The sequence below is a fragment of the Clupea harengus genome, chromosome 15 (genome assembly GCF_900700415.2).
Source record: "Clupea harengus chromosome 15, Ch_v2.0.2, whole genome shotgun sequence".
Lineage (NCBI taxonomy): Eukaryota > Metazoa > Chordata > Actinopteri > Clupeiformes > Clupeidae > Clupea > Clupea harengus.
Window position 1 is genome coordinate 14,793,343 of NC_045166.1, and position 21,771 is coordinate 14,815,113.

Consider the following 21,771-nt stretch of genomic DNA (forward strand, 5'->3'; position numbering starts at 1 on the left):
GTGTGTGTGTGTGTGTGTGTGTGTGTGTAATCTTGTATCAGCCTGCATGTTGAAAGTCCCTAATGGCCTAGTGATGTGAGCAGGCTGAACAAAAGCCACTCTGGCGGCCCGTCTACCACTCTTGGCCAATGCTTTCACTCTCTGTTCTATAGGTGTTCTAGAGGGGCCCGATGCTTTCACTCTCTGTTCTAGAGGTGTTCTAGAGGGGGGCAATGCTTTCCCTGTCTGTTCTAGAGGGGGCCAATGCTTTCATTGTCTGTTCTAGTTGGAAAGGGGCCCACCGCCACACAAAGCACGGTGTCTGAGAGAGCCTCATGTCTGGCCTTGCCCGGTTCTGCTCTATATACATTTTGGGCTTTGCTAAGCGCAGATCTCTGGGTAAGCCTGTGTTTTGAGAAATGCTCCTCAATTCTAATGGGTTCAGGTGAAGGGGATAAACAGGTTTCAGTGCACACACACCCAAACACACACACACACATCAACAATTATAAACAAATGCAGCTGATTGATGCTGCCAGTGGTCTGTGGCTGTTGCAATCCACTGCTTCACATGACCGCCACAAACAGAGTCGCTGGGATCATTACCACTACGCCACGGGCATGGCTAACAATCTAACAATCTTTGCTATTTCTCATGGTTAATAACGAGTATAGTCTAAAGGTGCTCTACACAAACCAGTGGCCAAATGCTGCCAGAGTGAACACGCTGCAGGTGTAGGGGTGAGGGGGCGGGGACTGCTGGGGGTCGGCCCCGGAGACAGGAAGAAGGGTATGAAGGGGGCATGGACTAGGAGGACGAGAGGACGGGTGGGGAGGGAGAAACACGAGGAGAACGGGGAGGAAAAGGCGTCAAAGTTATTTTGTTCTCCCCCGCTTCCCTACGCAAGTTTCATAACGGGAGGGGATATTAATAGGAAGATGTTAAAAAGTCACATTCTGCATTCTGGAACAGAGGTCGACAGTTTAATTGGAAGTGCAAATTGCGTTCACATGCAGCGTTCCCAGCTGTGGTTTCAGGCACGGGGTGCGCAAGTGTGATCAGTGAGGAGAATTTCCAAAGGGGGGGGTTGTGGAATTAGAAGGCGCAGCTAATAGCTTTCTCGTTTTTTCTCCTTCTTCTTCTTCTTCTTTGCGGAGAACTTCTGTATTTTTAGACACACACACATACACACGTGCAGCAGCATAGTCCAGGAACATCGTTCTGTTCTGCTGCATTCTGATTCTCTCGCCCTGGCAGTGAGGGTTCTGGACCTATAATTAAGGAGATCCTCAGCAAGACGCTCAGAGAGAGAGGTAGAGAGAGAGAGGCAGCGAGACGATTAGAGAGACAGGTAGAGAGAGAGGTAGCGAGACGCTCGGAGAGAGGACAAGGAGTAGGAGGATGAGAGGAGGCAGCGAGATGCTCTGAGAGAGAGGTAGTGAGACTCTCGGAGATAGAGATAAAGATAGACATAGAGAGAGAGAGAGAGCGAAAAAGAGAAATAGAGAGATAAATAGATAGATAGAGAGAAAGAGAGAAATATAGAGATAAATAGATAGACATAGAGAGAGAGAGGGAGGACTGCTGTAGACTGGCAGCAAAATATGTATCAGCTTGTCATGAGCTCCACAGTAATGTGAACCCCCTGTCCCACATAACTAATATTTAATGTTTAATAATTAACAATTAACCTGTTATATGTTTATATACCACATTTTTACCATCTATAACTTATTGTTTGTTTTTATTTATTTATGTTAATTGTGCTTGTACATTTTATGTACACATGCTTTGGCAACGTTGTATTGAATGCAGTCATGCCAATAAAGCCTTTTGAATTTAAATTTGAACTTGAGAGAGAGAGAGAGAGAGAAATAGATAGACATAGAAAGAGAGAGAAATATAGACATAAATAGATAAAGAGAGAGAAAGAGAGAGAGAGAGAGAGAGAGAGAGAGAGATAGAGAGAGAGAGTTTAGCGGCTGGCTGGCGCTCCTGCCGCAAGGTGCTACCCATGACTGCAGCATCAGAATCAGGTGGAGAAGCACAGATTTGTGAACGGTCCTTTCGCTGATAGCTGTTTCACTGAGAGCTGCAAAATAACACAGAGCTTTAACCCTGACACAGTAAACACTGCCTCCCATACAAGCCAACAGTGACTGGGAGCGGCAAAATAACACAGAGCTTTAACTCCGAAACGGTAAACACTGCCTCCCATACTAGCCAACGGTGACTGAGAGCTGCAAAATAAAATGTAGTCATTTAGTCATTTAGCAGACGCTATTGTCCAAAGCGACGTACAAAGGAGAGAATAGTCAAGCTACGAGCAATAGAACCTGGTCTAACAATAAATACTACTTTACATAAGAAATATAACAAAATGAAATAAAAAGGAAAAAGAAGTGCAGAAATGAAAGTGCTGTAATTGCAAGTTACGCACTAGTCGAAGTGCCAGTTAGGACGGGAAGTGCTCTCTGAAGAGTTGGGTCTTCAAAAGCTTCTTAAAGGTAGAGAGGGACGCCCCTGCTCTGGTAGTGCTAGGTAGTTCATTCCACCAACGTGGAACTACAAATGAGAATAGTCTGGACTGCCGTACTTGCACAGACGGCAGTGCCAAACAACGCTCACTAGAAGAGCGCAGCATCCTGGGTGTAACATTTGCCCTTACAAGAGCATTTAGGTAGGTGGGAGCAGAACCATCAAGCACTCTGTAGGCAAGAATAAGTGACTTGAACTTAGTGCGAGCAGCTACAGGCAGCCAGTGGAGGTCAATGAGTAGCGGGGTGACGTGTGCCCTTTTCGGTTGGTTGAACACCAGACGCGCCACCGCGTTCTGGATCATTTGTAGTGGTTTCACCACGCAAGCCGGCAGGCCTGTTAGGAGGGCGTTGCAGTAATCAAGGCGGGAACTCACCAAGGTTTGCACCAGCAACCTAACCCAGTGGCATACTGGGTTAGGTACGGCCTGATTTTGCGGATGTTGAATAGCGCAAAGCGGCAGGACCTAGAGACAGAGGCAATGTGGTCCGTGAAAGTCAGTTGGTCATCAACAGTGACTGAGAGCTGCAAAATAACACAGAGCTTTAACTCCGCATTGGGGAACACTGCCTCCCATACTAGCTAACCGTGACTGCAGTGCTCCTGTTGCTCCGCTGGGAAATCAACACCATGGGTTGGACACTGTGGGAGGTGATTACCCATACTGATTAAAGTTTGTATCTGTCCAGTGCTGTAAGTCGCTTTGGATAAAAGCGCCTGTGAAATGCACTTAAGCCAGACAAAGGCTATATATGCTGAGTCACAAGTAGAACGTTATTTAAACTTCAAGAGCTTCTAACAACTATAAATGCCCATGGGTAAATGGCTAGGCTATAAATGCTTGTGGGTAAATGGCTAGGCTATAAATGCCTATGGGTAAATGGCTAGACTATAAATGCCCATGGGTAAATGGCTAGGCTATAAATGCCTATGGGTAAATGGCTAGGCTATAAATGCCCATGGGTAAATGGCTAGGCTATAAATACCCATGGGTAAATGGCTAGGCTATAAATGCTTGTGGGTAAATGGCTAGGCTATAAATGCCCATGGGTAAATGGCTAGGCTATAAATGCCTATGGGTAAATGGCTAGGCTATAAATGCTTGTGGGTAAATGGCTAGGCTATAAATGCCTATGGGTAAATGGCTAGGCTATAAATGCCTATGGGTAAATGGCTAGGCTATAAATGCCTATGGGTAAATGGCTAGGCTATAAATGCTTGTGGGTAAATGGCTAGGCTAGGATAGTACTAGTGGATTAATTACAGGTGAACAAATGTCAGGAACATGTTTGTCACAGAGGAGCCTACATCCCCTCACCGTATCACGGCAGACTACTCTTCCATCCCTCACCGTACCACGGCAGACTACTCTTCCCCAGAGAAGCCTACCGGTGTCAACCGATATAATAAGCTTGATTTATAGAGCGCTTTCAAACAACAGGGTAAAAAAGGTATTCCGTCCGTTTTGTCAACCCTTCTCCCAAAGATGTGGCCAAGATGAGGAAAATAAAAAGTCCTGTATATGCGTATGTATGCGTCATATCCACTGGCACCCCTGCTGCTCTGCAAATTCAAATTCAAAGTTGCTTTATTTGCATGACTGTTTCGATAATACAGTGTTGCCAAAGTATTAAGAACAACAAAATGAAAAACCTTATTTTGTAAAGATTGTATCTGAATTTTGACCCCTTGTGATTGTGGGCCCAGCGGGCCCTTCTTTGGACCGGTCCAAGTGAACATGACACAGTTGAGGCGAATGAGCTGGGATAAGCACAGTCCTGTCAGGCTTACATGGAATAACATATCGTCGTCAATGTGCTTGCTTTAGGGGGCTCACGCTTCAGGGTCTGCCAACTGCATTCACACAATGTTACCTGCTAACACTACTTAGCAGATAAATGGATCAAACTGAGCTGAATATCTGCTATGGGTAGACCAGATCAGGCCATACGGGTTCATCATAGGTCAGAGGGATGACTGGAGTCCTGCCATGCAAAGATACAAGATCATGAAAAGTTGTCGACTGTTTATCAGTCATTTGATTGCTCAGCACCATTGTTCGAAAGGCTGCGATATGTATCTTCATTAGCGCCGGACCGGACTGAGCCCGGGTCGGGGTTGGTCTGTTTGAGTGGTACCTTTGGGAACAGGGACGGGCCCTCTATTCCAAGATGGCACCGCAAAGAGCCGAGCCCCAATCTGGTGTGGATATTCGTGCCAAATATGAGCCACACTCACCCTAGAGTCAGACAACCTCAGACGCAATCCGCAGGCGTTTAACTGAGCCTGTAACTGACTCCCATCGTCGCATTAGGTTGCTCAAGTTTTGGCACGGATAGGTGGACCATTAACACAAGAGTGGTAATAAAATAAACTTACTTCCACAGCACACTCCGCAAATGAAGACAGAATCATAACACACATACCACTGACCTGGCTGACTGGGAAATGAAGGGAACCGCAAAGAAGAGATAGATGGTAGAGACGGCTTTCCCTAGATGACATAAGCACCCGAACACTGTCTGCTGGGTTAGCTGCTAGTGCTGTCTGCTGGGTAAACACCTACACACACACACACACACGTACACGCACGCACAGACACACACACACACACACACGTACACGTACACACACGTACAAACACATGCACACACATACACACACGCACACACACACGTACACGCACGCACAGACACACACACACAGACACACACCCACAGAGGGACACACAGAGGGACACACACAGAGAGACACACACACACACACACACACAACACTAAATGTTTGTTTTGAAGAAGAAGAGCCGCTGTTCTGCTCCCTGGCTACTTAACACACCTCCTTAGCAAACAAGGGAACGGTGAAACAGGAAATATGGAAGACAAATACTGAAGCCTGATGAAATGGCACTCCACATAAGACCAGCTTGTCTTCCGCAATCATTATATGGATGCCCTGCTACTGACATACCTCTGCCAGTATAAATATATAGCCTACCGTATATTTACGAATATAAACAAGATTTGGGAGGCAACATATTACACATAATTGTTAAATTACAAAATGACAAACTTTATTCAAATGGGTATGATAATGAGACTTTGTTTTATTAGTGTGTGGTTATGGTTTAAGACTGCTTGACTGACAGAGTTAAGCTTAGAGTTAGACTCATAGAACAACAATGTTTAAAGTTTGTTGAAGACTTCATGAAGACTTCATGACTGAACTACTGTCAACACATAAATAGAGGACTATTAGGCTACAGTACAAACCATTGTAACTATACCATTATTAACTGTATAGTGTAATAAAATATAAAATAAAGGCAACCAGGAAGTGTTTATCATATCTCAACAAACATGTCTTATTGCCTTAGAAAGAATTCAATTCCTTCAGGGATAATATTATATTAGAGAGTTTATATTATATTAGAACTCTTCAGTAATCCGTTGGTTTTACTCCAAAGCTGAACTCCTTATTTGTTTGTTTTGGCAGGAGAATGTATGGTCGTAACGATTAAACCTTTATCTAGATCCATTTAAAAAATGTTTCAAACGCACAGAAAATATTCTTAAAAAATATTCTTCACAAAAAAAGGTAGGCTACGTTTACTGGGCAAAATGAGTAGCTTAAGTCTAAAAGGCTTTCTAGATAGAACCGTTATGAGAACAAGGGGTTCCTCTTACCTCTATTGGGGTTCTCAGAGGAATAACCCTTCACCAGGTTGTTCTAGGCCCAAGAATCTAGGGCATAGACTATAAGGACAAATCCCATAGAACGCATAAGGATTTAGGAGCCCTTTTTACAGTACTAGTGACAAGACACAACCAAGACAGTAGTATCATCTGGACCAGGTCGAGCCCAGAGCCTGCTGTCTTCCCGGATCTTAAAGGAGATTCTTTGACACGTGCAAGACTTACCCACTGACCAGTTCAGCAGGTGGACTTCAGAGAGGGAGACGGCATCCTCCACCTGCACAGGACACGGGGAGAAGAAGAGAAGAAGAAGAAGGGAAGGGAAGGAGAGGAAGGTAAAGAGTGTTAGTTGCATTGCTACTGTTGGAGTTAAAATACCTTCCCTGTTAAACATCTGATTTCAAGTCATCTCTCTCTCTCTCTTACTCTCTCCAGTCATTATCTCCCTCCCTCCCTCCCGCCATCTCTCAATCGCTCTCTCTCTCTTCCCAGTCCCTCCCTCCCTCCCGTCATCTCTCTCAGTCTCTCTGTGTGTCTCCATCTTCTCTTTTTTATGGTTGATCTGTGACAGGGATTCCTCGGAGGGGCAACCCACATGAAATGACTGTATCATCTGTCACTCTCTACGCAGGCCCTGCCTCTCTCTCTGTAAGAACACACACACACACACACACACACACACACACTGAGGAGAAACTGCCTTACCCATTCTGCAAGAACACAAACACACTCTCTCTCTGTACCTGTGGAGATGCTGTCTGAAAAAACAACATACACACTCTTTCTAAGGTGTGTGTGTGTTCTTACAGAGAGAGAGGCCGGGCCTACGTAGAGAGTGAGGTGTTTTGTTGCAAGAACTCTGCAACTCGCAAGTGTCTGAGAATGTAAGACTGCCACTCATTGCATATACATTAACATGCTCTGGTCAACAGATTGGTTCACCCATACATACATTTTGGCAAAACAACACACAAACAAACAAACATACAAAACAATCAAGACACACAAACTCAGTGTGTTGTGGTCTTTCAGTCTGAGTACACTTCACCACATCCTCTCTGCACACACGCACAAACAAACAATAATAAACAATAACATGAGAGTCGTTAGCACTCATGCTGGCTTCCAAGAAAAACAACCAGCTCATGCTCCACTCAGAGAGACGCAGGAACCACTAAATCCCAAGCAGACCAAGCCGAGCCACTGTCTCCATCAGAGTGGTTAAAGCGCTGCTGTGGTTACATGGGCTCAGGGACCCCTCCAGCAGACTCCCCCAAGCACAGCTCTGTAGGCAGCCCCCGTGATGCAGAGCATATTCTGCTGCTATGAAGCGACAAATTCTGCGGAGGATAACAGTGGCTTTGTCATGTTTTGAGGCACTGCAAGTTCAGTGTGAGGTCGCGAAGGGGTGGGGTGCCAGATAATCTGCAATCCCCTTCTCTTTGATGAATGTGTGTGCAGAAATTGGTATTAAATATTGAGCTGCGGTTCACACAGTGGCACGGGCCTTTCTCTCCCTCCTCCACACGGAAATACGTTTTTATAAGCTTCGTACGCCACCTCTATTCAACAATTGTCTCGGCCATTTTTTTTTTAAGCGCACAAGGGTTGGGTCAACTCTGCCTATTTAAAAATAATAATAATTTAAAGCATTGACTCAAACAGCCCTATCAGAGTCATTGTCATTGTTGCACTCACCAAGTTCCCAATGCAAATACACCATAACTAGCCTTTTTGCTAAGGACCACTGCCACTGCATTATCTACAATAGCAGAAAGCCAGAAAAGCTAACCAGAAATGTAACTCGTAACATTAGTTGCATATGAACGTATGGTCCAAAAAATGAAACTAACTATTCAATTCTGGATTGTCTCCAAACTGAGGTTGCACATTTCAAGACAGAGATTTGGCTCACACACAAAAAAAATGCACTGATCATTTATAGCTTGTTCACATTCACAACAAAATGCCTTTCAGAATGAACGTCCTCGTGCAGAATATTTCCCGTGGCGTTCACGGGAACAGGTGGAAGGACGAACTGCGCTTTCATGCGACTCGAGCAGGTGGCTGTGGAGCAGGTGCTATCCAGCCCCGTCGTTTAACCTCATCCTTCGGCCAGTTATAATTGCCTTATCCGGTTTTTATATCACACACATTGACACCTGTCACCTTCAGCGGCTTGCCACCTTGAGGCTGTGTAGCCTGTTACATTCAACAGTTTGTGACATGTTAACAGAGGATGGCTTGCCCAACTGTTTACCAAACCGACTGGCAATCGTATAGACTACCACAGGTTTACCACAACCCGCTTGGTTGCTTTTTAGTACAAGCAACACGCAACACAGCACTATTTTAAACAGCTCATTGATGTACCAGGCTGATAACACAATACTTACTTACAATGACACCGATAGCAATGGTTATCTTTAGATTTGCGTTCACAAATGGCTGCAGGTTTTAAGGCAGCTGACTTTAACTTGCATGCGAGATATGAATATCGTGGTTTTCTGAAGTAGCTGGCCGTACTATGTTATCCTAGCCAGAAATCACCTGGGAGTGACATAACTGCAAAATATAAAGTAATAAATAAGAATTGGGCAAACACTGGAATTTCCCCAGCTTAATGTTTAGCCTGCATTCGTTTGTGTACTTGTAACTAGTTATAAACGCGACCAACATCTGGCTATGTTGCAAATGACCCGACGACACTGCATGCTGTAACGCTACTGTTACGATACCAAGAGTTAAAAGGCATATCTATCCCACACTGTGACAAGTTTTTTTATTCATATTTATGTACAGAATAAATTCTCAAGGCACGTGTAACGTTAAACACCTCTGACATTACGCGATAGCTGACGTTAACTAACAGGCTGCAACCAGCTAGCTTTGCTTTGCTAGCAGCCTGTTAGAGTTTGTATTAGCTTGCTTGATTGTTAGCACAGTGTGAAGCGAAGCCATTCAAATATTTCATTAAAAAATTGAGTGTAAGTTATTAAAAAAAACACCGACACAGGGACACAAAACGATAGCTGTAGGTAGTGCCGTGTCTATCCATCAACGTTAGCTAGCTGCCTTACACATGTTCTGCGTTGAGATTAACAACACACTGGGTACAGTCGGGATAGATTTCTTTTACATTTTGTGTTTCGCAGTCAATTAGTGTTTCTGCATGGGTCAAAATTGCTGTCATTAACTAAACAAAACATTAATGTATAAAGATGCACAAATTTGAGTTCTGGGTCTAACCTGGGATGGATGGTGGTGGAGGAGGGATCTTTTTTTTTAATAATAATTCCGAGCCTACCCGTCTGTCATTCACACTACGGCAGCGCTTTATCCTCGTCTGCAAACGGGGACTTCTTAACCCAATTATTCTGAATCCGGACAGTCTGCGATGCTGCAATCTATTGATCTACTACCACTCAAACATTGCACAAAACACCAAAAATAAAACAAATTATCTTACGCGAATTGGTGATCACGGGTAAATCCGACGTGAGAGTGATGCTTAGTGAGGCTGGGCCGGGATTCTCCCCCCTCTAGCTTCCAGCTGCTGGTTCAGTCGTTATCCCTCCTAACGTGCCCGCGCCCGAGTATCACCGGCCCTCCAGTGGATAGCGGCTTGCTGCGGTCGGTAAAGAAACTCCTCGGCAAATGAATGGCAGGACCATACAGTGAATGGGCAGGACTGTCAGCCTGTGAGTCATCGAGATCCTCCTCCTTCCCTGCCTTGTCTCTCCTCCCTCAATGCCGAGTGTGATTCAGGCCGTTGACGGCCTGCTACTTCTGGGAGCGCTCTTTCACGCGGCAATGGCCGAGCTCGAGAAGAGAGACAATATGGCAGGCACCTAACAGCTAGGCGTGCAAACAGTGACCTCCTTAGTTAAGCGCCGCGCTAGCAGTCCTGTGTTGGACTTAAACTCAGGCGAGGAGCCGTGAACGTCTCCATTTAATACCCCCTACAACATTTTATTCATTTAATGTATCCTAAATTGGAACTAGGCATCACATGACGGCTCTCTCTCTCAGTGTCTCCCGCGTGGTTATGTGTGTGTGGGTTTAGGCCTGTCTGTGAATCACTGGAATTACTGATGTGGTTGCAGTAGTCACATTCCCTACATTTCACATCCCTAAAATTACACTTTTGTTCGCCATCATAGTTAAGGCCTGTCAGTGTGAATTTCAACGCACTATCGCTGGAATCACAGCCATGGAAAAGATGTGGTTGTGACTGAGGGACAGCTGCAATTTCACATCTTTAAAATGATGAATTGATACTACACATACTACAATATGTGCGTTTGTAATGGATGATAGATCACTATAAAACTCTCCATGCGTTTGGTATCATTTCTCATGACAGCATTGTTATGGCAGGTGAGTTGCTACACAATCATTAATCTCTCTACCAGGAGATACCGAGCTGGTCAACAGCTCCCACAGAATTAGAATTACTTCAGTGAAAAAGGTAAAACATGTGAAGTTTTGGCATTGATTGGTGTCCTTGTTTTGGCTGGGCTACATAAAAAGCAGACATTATTTGATGCAAGGCATCATCCTTGCCAGCCTATATGTTAACGTTGTATTCAGTTCAAATGTACCTGAGCCACCAGGTCTGTGCATAAGAAACAAACCTTTCAGTATTGCTATTTGTGTGATTGATGAAAACATTTCTAAGAGCTAGATGTCATAAGGACCTCTTTAAATGCATCAAACGCACCTGTAATTTCAGCAACAACTAACTGCCCTGATACTGCACCAAGTTGGACACATGATGTTCAACATGCTGCTCTTGCTTTCATTTGCATGTTCAGGGCCATTATCCTGTTAAAAAGTGTGACTGACCTTGTATCAAGGCGAACTGTCTGTTTGCAGACATTCAGGGCTGCTTGTTCTTCCTCCCTTGTGTGTTGAGGGAATGGAATGGCAGCCAGTTATGGCAGATGCTGTTTGGTTCTCGTGGGTGTTAGAGTGTCAACGTGTGGCAAGTTTTTTTCCCCTTCTTCCTCAAACTGTGAAAAACACGTCCAGGATCCCCACCGCGTTCCTCTTGTTTAGTCATTCAGTGGGAATTCAAATATTGAAACATGGCAAGAGGCCAATTTAATTATCCGAAACACTCGCCGAACACCCTCAACGTGGCCTCACACAGGCCCGGACTGATGTAAACTGTGTCAAAGAAAAACTCACTTGCACTCTCCCAGTTTAGTTCAATCCAATCTTGCCCGGAACCGCTTCAGAGTCCAGTGCTTACGTGATACGGATAAGGGCTGTATACTTTTAGCTTTTGCCACCTTGTTCCAGATGTAGAAGTTAAATGTATTCACAGATATCCCGAGTCGGTATGAAGTAATCTCATGCGAACGCCAACACTTGCAGAAGGACCAGAGAGACGAAGTCAAGGATTTTAAGTTATTATTATTTCAGCGTACAGCCTGAGCAGGGAGCCACCTGAAGCATAGGATCAAGAGGTGTCTGCCTGGTAGTCAGAGGCAAAGCATGTGGACCAGGCAGGTAGAGAAGGCAACACAAATCAGTCAGTTGTGATGGTTACAGTAATGACTGTGATAGAATCTAATGAGCACGCCAAACTTGAAGAACAGACCAGAAGACGTAGTCAGGATTTCTGGAGTTTATTTCAGCATGGAGACACCCTCTAAGCGTGTTGCTCAGAGAATGGCCTGCCTGACTGTAGGAAGGGGTTGCTTTTATACCATACAGTCAGGTAGAATACAGGGGGTGGTACTCTATAGGTAATGGCAGGAAGGGGAGACAGCAGGGTTCACCTGTGGGGGAGCGTGTCCTCTGAGGGGGAAGGGGGGTGAGAACAGAGGACAAAGGGTGAGGGGGGGGGGGGGGGGGGTATTGATAGCAGGAAGGAGGCAAAGACAGTGTACACATCCAGGGGTATGGGTTACAAAGTCAGATGATACAAAATGATGTACGTACTTAGTTCATGTATGTTACAACAGGAGAATAGCAATATTCGGTTCCATCAACTGCTGGAACTGAAACCCAAACACAGGACAGGCAGTGTCGGGTTGTTTACTTAGGAACCGGATCTGGCCCAGATGTGGGCCGAGTTCAGCGGTGCAGGAAGTAATCATGCCCCGCGACCAGCACAGCCCCGTGCTGTCCATACTCAAAGGCTCCTCAGGCCCAGCGCCCGCCCTCACACCGCAAACTCATTAAACCCCCGTTACCGAACACCTCCCATGGTCTCTGAACAGATGGATAGAGACGCTTATATTCCTGGAAGTCAGAGAGTGGGAGGGAGTGAGGGAGAGGGAGAGGGCGAGAGATAAGGAGGGATAGAGAGAGAGGGAGGGAGAGAAGGACGGACAGATGGAGGGATAGAGAGAGAGGAAGGGACAGACGGAGGGATAGAGAGAGAGAGGGAGGGAGAGAAGGAGGGACAGACGGAGAGATATAGAGCGAGGGAGGGAGATGAGGAGGGCAGGGAGGTGGAGGTGTGTTTATATAACCTCCAGAATCATATTAAAAGTCGACCTGTGGTCGCCTCTAGCCCCAGCAGTTGTCTAATTAGCTGACTTCCTGCTTGCCGGAATGTGCCACTGCTGCCGCCATGGCGACGGCCTCTAGGTGAGTTCAGTGGATGTCGTCAAGGGTGATGGGGGCCATGATGCTCATTTAAATATCCATGGAGCGTTGCCTCTCTCGCCTCCTCTTACATGATCAAGGACACAAGAATATGTTCCCCGTTTATGGTGGATTAAAGAGACAAATTAACAAGGCCGTCTGAAGCCTTTTCATTACTTCGGTACCAGTACGACCTGTGGAAGTATCACACAAATGTGCCTCCCTCCTTTGGTGAGGGTGCCGTCTCAAAGCCTTACCTCTCTGCACCTCGTAACCACCAATGTTGGAGAACGCACCCCCAGATGTGCAGGTGGTAGCTGACTTCAAACCAGATTTGGATTGGCTCTGGGTCAAATACGGGCCAGTTCTGTTCCAGAGGTAGCTACGTCTGTGACTTTGTGAGACACTGAAGATTTATATTCAGGAGATGCATTATGCATTATAACACGATAGGAAAGGCTCATGGAAGCACTCTAAAGCACATCGACAGAAGATTTCTATGCGGGAGATGCGTTATGCATTATTATACAGTGGGGATGTGAATCCAAATCAGATCCGTGTCATACGGAGTCCTGATCTGTCCAGAGTTAGCAGGTAGCACCGGGGCCAAATATGGGTCAATTTCCCTCTATAGTTCGATGCTTACCTGGGAGGGCAGAATTGTGACTTTGTGTAGCACTGAAGATTCATATGCTGGAGATGCGTTATTCAGTATAACACACTTGGGAGGCCTCATAGAAGCACTCTAAATTAAATGTGTTTATGATTGTAAGACCACTCACCCAGCAGAGGGAGATTTACAAGCTGGCAGTGCGTTATACATTATTGCACAGCGGGGATCTGAATTCAGACCAGATCCACCCCACATGAGACTCAGATCCGTCTACCTGAGAGGGCAGATTTGTGACTTTAAGAAGTGCTGAAGATTTATATTCTGGGGGTGCATTATGCATTATAGCACACAGGGGAATGCACTGGCTCGCATGGTTTTTCCTCCGCTCGCATGGTTTTTCCTATCACTGTAATGCCGATGATACTCAACTGTTTCTGTCTTTCCCTCCTGAGGACACCACTGTCTCAGCGCGGATCTCGGACTGTCTTGCTGATATATCCACATGGATGAAAAATCCCTACCTTCAGCTGAACCTGGCCAAAACGGAACTGATGGTCTTCCCAGCCATCCACCACAACCTCAATATCAATATTGACTCTTTATCTCTTGTTCCATCCAAAACAGCAAGAAACCTCTTGGTCATTATTGATGACCAACTGACCTTCACGGCCCACATCGCCTCTGTCTCCAGGTCGTGCGCTATACAACATCCGCAAAATCAGGCCATACCTAACCCAGTATGCCACCCAGCTGCTGGTGCAAACCTTGGTGAGTTCCCGCCTTTACTACTGCAACGCCCTCCTAACGGGCCTGCCGGCTTGCATGGTGAAACCACTACAGATGATCCAGAACGTGGCAGCGCGTCTGGTGTTCAACCAACCGAGGAGGGCGCACGTCACCCCGCTACTCATTGAGCTCCACTGGCTGCCGTTAGCTGCTCGCATTAAGTTTAAGTTACTTATGCTTGCCTACAGAGTGCTTGCTGGTTCTGCTCCCACCTACCTAAATGCTCTTGTAAGGGCAAATGTTACACCCAGGACGCTGCGCTCGTCTAGTGAGCGTTGTTTGGCACTGCCGTCTGTGCAAGCACGGTAATCCAGACTATTCTCATTTGTAGTTCCACGTTGGTGGAACGAACTGCCTAGTACTACCAGAGCAGGGGCGTCCCTCTCTACCTTCAAGAAGCTTTTGAAGACCCAACTCTTCAGAGAGCACTTCCCTTCCTAACTGGCACCTTGACTAGTGCTTAACTTGCACTTCAGCAGTTACATTCCTGCACTTCTTTTCCTTTCTAGGTCGTTTTTTTATTTCTTATGTAAAGTAGTATTTATTGTTACACCAGGTTTTTTTTATTGCTCTTAGCTTGACTGTTCTCTCCCTTGTACGTCGCTTTGGACAAAAGCGTCTGCTAAATGACTAAATGAAAATGAAAATGAACTCCAACGGAAGGGATGAATTCATGAAAAGCATGCAGTATTTTCCCGTAAACATTACTTTTTTTCCCCCTCTGATTGTTGTCTGTAAATTCAGAAGGACAGTGTCTGAATAATCTTAGAAAAAAAAAAACATAAAGGGGCAGCAGCTGCCAAGGAGATGGCGGGAAATGGGTCATAGAAAATGCCCCAGTGGCAGTGTGTGCACATGTGGTTCCCGCTTTGATAGGGATCTGCCCGAGATAGAGGACTGCTGCTGCGGCGGACAACTCACACTGTCCTCGCCCATGAATAATTCCCTTTCAAATACGCTGGGCCTCCCTGTCCCACCTAACCAGATGTCTCTATTTCATCAGCTCAACCCATTAACGCCAACACCCTCGCTCCCCACTCATACCTTCAAAGGAGTCCCTCAAAGACGAGGCTTACATCTGGAAATATCAAGATCTCAAGACAAATATTAGGTTATTACATTTTGGAATTAGTGTGGATGCCACTGAGCCTACTTGTTGATGTGGATAAAGCCAATTGCTTTTGCTGTGAAAAGGCCCATCCCTTCCATTAGTTACAAGGGTCTGCGGAGGGAGGTTTTACACATAACTACTCTTAAGAGCTTCCAGAGCCTCAAGGTCACCCACTTTGAAAATAGCATCACAGATAATGCACTCAGCGCTCCCTGCTCCTAACCACTATCCATCGATATGGAAACAGCCTACAGGAAGACTATGACGTATAACCATAAATGTGTCATAACTATAAACAACACTAGTCTTACACACAGTGATATTCATACAGGGACGTACCATAGTGACCCCAGGGCCCTAATTTAATTTATTGGCAGTGAGCAAAGACACAAGCAAAGTTGGAACAAAATAGTTTTACTAATTTTATACCATGAGCAAGACCCTAAGTGCAAACATGGGTGGGTAGCACAATGCTCCCACACGCAACACGATAGCTTTAGTTCATGCGTGATTGACTTTGCCCGTTGCTCGTCAATGAAATTAGGGCCCCTTGAGTCCAGCTGAGTTTGTAATTGATTCTAATGTCACATTTCCCAGGAAACAGCTGATTGGAAAAGATACACAAGATTCAGATCTGGGTCAGATTCACACCACAGCCTTGCCACACAGGGGATGTGTCCATAAATCAGCTGCTATCTAAGGCTGGGGGACACAGGCTCCTCAGAGGTCCTCCTCTACTAGTACAGCATGATCTTCCTGCTCGCTTAGAGAGAAGTCAGTGTTCAGCCTGAAATCCTTAAAAGGCCATTATCTGTTCCATCCGCTCTGGAATTTAACATTTTCCATTTAGTTCTCGAAACAACTGGTAATAAAAATAAATACAAGGGAAGTACTTTGCAAGGGAATCTCAGGGCACTCCACTGAGTGTTTAATTATGGTCTGGGCCTGGTAAGGGCCTGATCATGACCAAGCATCTAGCCCGGATTTGGGCCGGTTCTAGTCGTGATTTGGGCCGTGTTTTTGTCCCCTGTGAGCTGCTATCTGAGGATGTGTCTGTCTAAACATAAACATCCATTTTGCTCAGACACAGAGATGTTAAACCCATTCAAGCCAAATGGATGACCACGTATCAGGTTTTATTTCCTAGTCCATTCGAAAACAGCCCGATGAAGTCCCACGTCTACTTAGAGTAAGCCTCCAACAGTCAGTAATTAGAGACTGTGGCTTTAAGAGACTAAAAGTTGAGGACACGGAAGAGAACGCTCTGTTTTTGGTGTGCCTTTCTTTGGTGAAGAAAGTGTTTGGTACTGTGTGTGTGTGTGTGTGTGTGTGTGTGTGTGTGTGTCTTCCCCTAGTTTTGCCAGAGGGTTTATCAAAGAGCTCTGAGACATCACGAGTGCCATTTACAGAAGCAACATTTATTAAACCACAACTACTGTCCCTTTGTACAGTAGTCAGTTTCACTTTTCCTCCTGCGTGTCATTGTTTTTTCAGCATCTCAAGAACATATACATTTATGTTAATGAACAAAAAAAAAAACAAGAAAATGGTCAGGCAGAACAATGTTTTTTTTAAGTCTTTCGCCAACAGTTCTCAGTAGTTTTGCACAACTGAAAGTGCACACAGGCTCCCCCGATAGCAGCTGCTGTCAGGGCGTCCTGTCACAGAGAGCTACGAGACAATAGTATGCCAGTACACAATGTTATGATCTCCCACAGTGATTTAACAAGGCATTTAAAGGCACAGGACTCTCATCAACACGAACCGTCACGGTTGAAATGAAAGATGTCTGTAGTGCACAACATAAACTGTTGACTGATTGTTGTTAATGCTTTCTCTTCGTGAGTCTGTAAGTGATGTGCCCCTGTTCTCACTAATCGACTTGGGAATCCAAATCTCCACAGCATTACTGTAGTGTGCAACAGGAAGCTACCCATCAGAGGGGAAGAATTTGGGAGGGCAGTGGGGAGAACAGTAGGTAGAGGGAGGGTAACATGGAACATGTACAGTAATTCACAAATCAGCTTTCCATACATCATGCTTCTCATATAACCATGACATTCTAGAATCATCTAGACATTCTAGTCCATTTGTTCTACTGTCCTGTCCTGATACACACAATCATCGAACGAAGTCTCTATTCATCACTTCCTCTATTTTTGATATGTGGGTCAAGGTCAGGAGCAGACCTTCCCTCAGGTTAAAGTGATATGTCTGTGTGTATATGTGTGTGTGTGAGTGTGTGTGTGTGAGTGAATTTGTGCGTCTGTGGACATGTGTGTGTGTGTGTCTGGGTGCGTTTGCGACCACTTGGACCTGTGGAACTACACCTGATGCACACACACACACACATACCTGGATCACCTAATCAAGCCCCTGGCGATCACTTGATGTGCGGAATCAAGCGTGTGCCAGATATGAAAAGACAGCTGCTGTCTGTCACATGGGGACACTAAGAGCTCCTCAGTACCGGCTGTGATAGAGGAATTTGCTTTTCCAGGAACACTGGACAGTCATAAGCTTACAGAAATACTATGAGTAGCGTTATAATCGTACCACCTGTTCCTTAACTACCAATCAAACAACATGCTCACTGTATGGTCATACGTCGACAGTCTTCCAGTATGGCCTATGGCACAGGTGGAGCACCCTACAGAGGGATGAGCTTTAGCATGTTTCAACTACAGCAGCTGAACCAGAACGTTTGTGAAAACGCAAAAAACACCTGAGGAGGTAGTTCTCGGCGAACAAACATGGACGCCGGACTACAGGGTTACCGTTTAAATAGCACAATTTGGAAGGTTTACACAAAAAACTTTCAAATTTAAAAGTTCAAAGAAAACGCCACTGCCTCGACCGTTCGCCTCTGTTTGCCGAATTTAAACGCACCTCTGCTTCTAGTAACCGAGGCTGGCCCAGAGCCAGACTAAATCATTGTCAAAGGCAGCTGCTAAGCACTTTAATGGTGGAAACCTGGGACGGGCTTTTCCATGTTCTGGCACATAGCAGTCAATTCTGGACTGGATCTGTGCCGGGTCTCAGGGCACTTTAATGGTGGAAGCCTCTCAGCCTCCAAGCCCGTGAAGTTCCCTACTGGCTGGGGAAATGTGTGACTTGAGAAGGACCAGACCCCTGAGCCCTGCTGTTGAGAGGCAGCGTGACAGGGCACTCGAGGGAGCAATGGGGATCCGGACGGGTGACTGGTGATGTTGTCAGCTCTGAGAGTGACTCCTCAGTTTCCTCTTGTGTCACTTCCTGCCTGACACGTCTGATTAATGTTCAGTAGTAGAGTATGCAGGTGGCTTTCGTCTCCAGAGCAGATGGCAGGGGTCTCTAGTGAATGGTTCTGGTCCATATGTGGCATGGATCTGGTCTGATCTACTTCAGAGTTGGCTGCCATCTTTAACCCTTTGAGGAGTACCATCACAAATATGTTATTAGAATGTTGCCAACTGAAGGTTCCATTTGATGACATAACAATGAACTCAAGCCATCGTTATGACTGTCAGTTAATGTAGATTCTAAACATGTACGGTATAATTCTGGAATTACTTGCAAAAAAACCTCACTCCTCAAAGGGTTAAAGGTGAGGTTCACCATTCTAATCCAATACACTTTTTGTCAAGTTCAGCAAATTGCTCCTCACAGTCCACTAGCTGTCCAGTCAGTGTGTGCATTCAAAACAACTCTATTTGATTGGCTGCACAAATATCAACAACCTTACACCATAATCGCAGACTCCATCTTTAAGGAGGGAATCAACGAGAGAACCCTTTTATTTATAGTACAGACGCTGCTGCACACATGCTGTGAAATTTGGCGACTCGAGGTCCTAAGGGTGCATAAATATACTATACATACATTCATACAAACATATATACATATATGCATGTGTAAATGTGTACATGTGTATATATGTATGGATAATATGTATATTATGTATATGTATAATTTCTTTCTTTTCATCAGTATTTGTATTTATATTTTCATGATGCATCATACCAGACATTTGCAAGTGTACAAAACATGCAGATGCATGAAATATAATTCACTTCCCAAACCCAAACCATTTTTTAGCTTGGTTATTATAATCTAAAAAACAGACAAACAAAAAAACAAAACAAAAGTTGTAAAATATATTAAATGTAGAAGAAGATAAAGAATAGACCACAATTCTATAAAATATGTTAAATATCCCAAATAATATCATACAAGACAAATAACAACAGTTATGAATGACCTATACTGGCAGCAGCAGTCTTATGGGATGGGATCCAGAGAACAGGATGCCTGTAGTGAGCCTATCAGAAAACAGGATGCCTGTAGTGGGCCTATCAGGGAACAGGATGCCTGTAGTGAGCCTATCACGGAACAGAAGGCTTGTAGTGAGCCTATCAAAGAATAAGGCAGGCCCTGCAAAGGGTTAGGAACATCAAACCTGGAAACCCCACAAATCTCAGACCTCAGCTCCTGTGTAGAAAGCGCCATTTCATCTTCACTTCAGCTTGCATGGGTAACTATAATCCTGTTTTGTGGAACACCTACTCACTGACCAGAGCCAGATACTCCTCCATATGGAGTGTACAGTGGGACAGTCAATCTACAACTCCAACCCCAATCTACCGCAGCCCAGTTTACTTAACCTGGGAAGAAATGCATAACTCAGGCCTAGTTCAAACTTGTGTAATCCATTACTTTCCCTTTTTCTTTTCACAATCCATTGTTGTCTTGTCGGGGGACTTGTCCAGGACTGTTGTGTTGTGGATGCTGCAGCTCCATCAGGGAATCCTGAGGTCCTCTCAGGTCGGGCGAGAGACATGATCCCTGTGGTTTTGTGTTTCCTTCCCCCTGCCAGGACGTGTGACTGGTGTACCTCCGAACGTCTAAAGCAGGGGGCTGCCCACGTGGTCAAATCCCCCTATAGTAGTGGCACTAGTCCAACATACAGGTGTAGAGGAGAGGTCCTCCCCAGTAACCAAACCCTTCACCAAAATGCCAGTGGTGAACCCCATCTGTCTCCTCATGAACGACGACCTCACACAGAGTGGTGTGGAGGTCTGCTGACCCCAGGAGTCTAGAGTCCCAGTCCTGGCTGCTGGTCGAACCATTCAGACTTAACAGGCCTCAGGTAAACCTGGAGAAGAATTGCAGCAGAGTAGAACTGCAACAGTGAAGATCCTTGGATGGGGGTGTTAGGAAAGCACCTAATAGTGGGAGGGTTGCCTCCCTCACAACCCCCCAGCCCCCCCCCCCCCCCCCCCAAACACACACACACACACACACAGCTAACGGAGGTGGCTACTGCAACAAACTAAACCGCACCGAAGAGAGGTGTACTGGCAACTGGCATTCGATACAAAGACAACATTTAGCTCTTTTCAAACATGGTTATTAAAAATGATCATAACAACGATTATAATTTGACGCTACATTAGCTAGAATTAGGGTAGAATTTCAGTGAACGTACAGTAGAAGTCTACGCACTAGCAATATTACTCCACAAGGCGGTCAAGGATGTGCCGCTCCCATGAGACTAACCAATCTTAGTACATATGGGAAATAGTCGTGCAACACAGTAGTTCAAGTAAGTCCTTTTTTCTTTCTGTCTTTTCGTAAAATCTCTGTTCTAACTATGGTCGTACCCGAAGGTTTAAAAGAGTTGCTCATTTAACAACATAGAAATAAAAAAAAGTATTTACATACATTACTGAGTGTGGGAGTGTAAGTGTGTGTGTATGAGTGCTTGTGTTTGTATGTGTGTGTGTGTTGTGTGTGTGGGGGCGGGGGAGTGGGACAGTTTCAGAGGGGTGTGTCAAACACCCTTTCGGACAAGCTTTCTTCCATGTCCTCTTCAGACTGCAACGCTTTACTGTTCAGTCTCTCGGTTGTCATGGAGACGGGCATTTTGGCCAGGTCCTTCTCCGAGCCCAGCCGGCCTTTAACCTTGTCCTGCACAAACTCCTGAATCTCCACCGGAAGCCGTCGGAATTTGTCCTGGTACTCCTGATCCAGCTCGCTTTGCAGCTATGACAAACAAACAAAGAGTCAAAAAACAAAAACAAAAACAACCGAAGCTAATCTGTATAATAATATAGTATGAACTGTGCCATGTCATAGTCAGTCATTCATGCTCAGGTTATTGAGGTCTCTGACCACACAGTGAGGAGGACGCAGATTTGCAAAGCGGCTGATTACAGGATGACTAGAAGAGAAACACATGGAAAGCCATTAGAGCCTGACTGAGCCTGACTTGGGATGCAGCCTGCCACGACTCGCTGACACCACGGAGTCATCCCAGATCAAAGCCAGATCAAAGCCAGATCGGTGCCATGTTTGTGTCAGCGGAGACCCAGACACATGGCAAAGTTCAGCAGCTGTCTGCCTGTTGGGTCATGCCACAACCATGCATTTGCAGCACGCCTGACTTCACATAACACAAATCTGCACC

At 45.4% G+C, this 21,771-nt stretch overlaps 2 protein-coding genes across 5 annotated transcripts in view; both read right to left on the reverse strand.

The window, feature by feature from the left end:
• Positions 1-9,997, reverse strand: part of LOC105910660 (1-phosphatidylinositol 4,5-bisphosphate phosphodiesterase beta-4) — an 88,553-nt gene extending 78,556 nt beyond the window's left edge. Inside the window, exons 1-3 of one of the 4 annotated variants that reach the window (XM_031581356.2) lie at positions 9,680-9,997; positions 6,436-6,487; positions 4,952-5,080 (exon numbers count right to left, since the gene is read on the reverse strand). The gene's annotated coding sequence lies outside the window, so the exon portion shown is untranslated. Of the gene's footprint in view, positions 1-4,951; positions 5,081-6,435; positions 6,488-9,459; positions 9,639-9,679 lie in introns of those variants that run through there. The other 3 variants (XM_031581354.2, XM_031581355.2, XM_031581357.2) reach the window with 3 other exon arrangements.
• A 6,723-nt stretch (positions 9,998-16,720) lies between these two features.
• LOC105910663 (1-phosphatidylinositol 4,5-bisphosphate phosphodiesterase beta-1-like) overlaps positions 16,721-21,771 on the reverse strand; it is a 136,504-nt gene continuing 131,453 nt past the window's right edge. Inside the window, exon 35 of the mRNA XM_031582169.2 lies at positions 16,721-21,347. Coding sequence (XP_031438029.1) covers positions 21,123-21,347 — 225 coding nt within the window. The 3' untranslated portion in view covers positions 16,721-21,122. The remainder of the gene's footprint in view (positions 21,348-21,771) is intronic.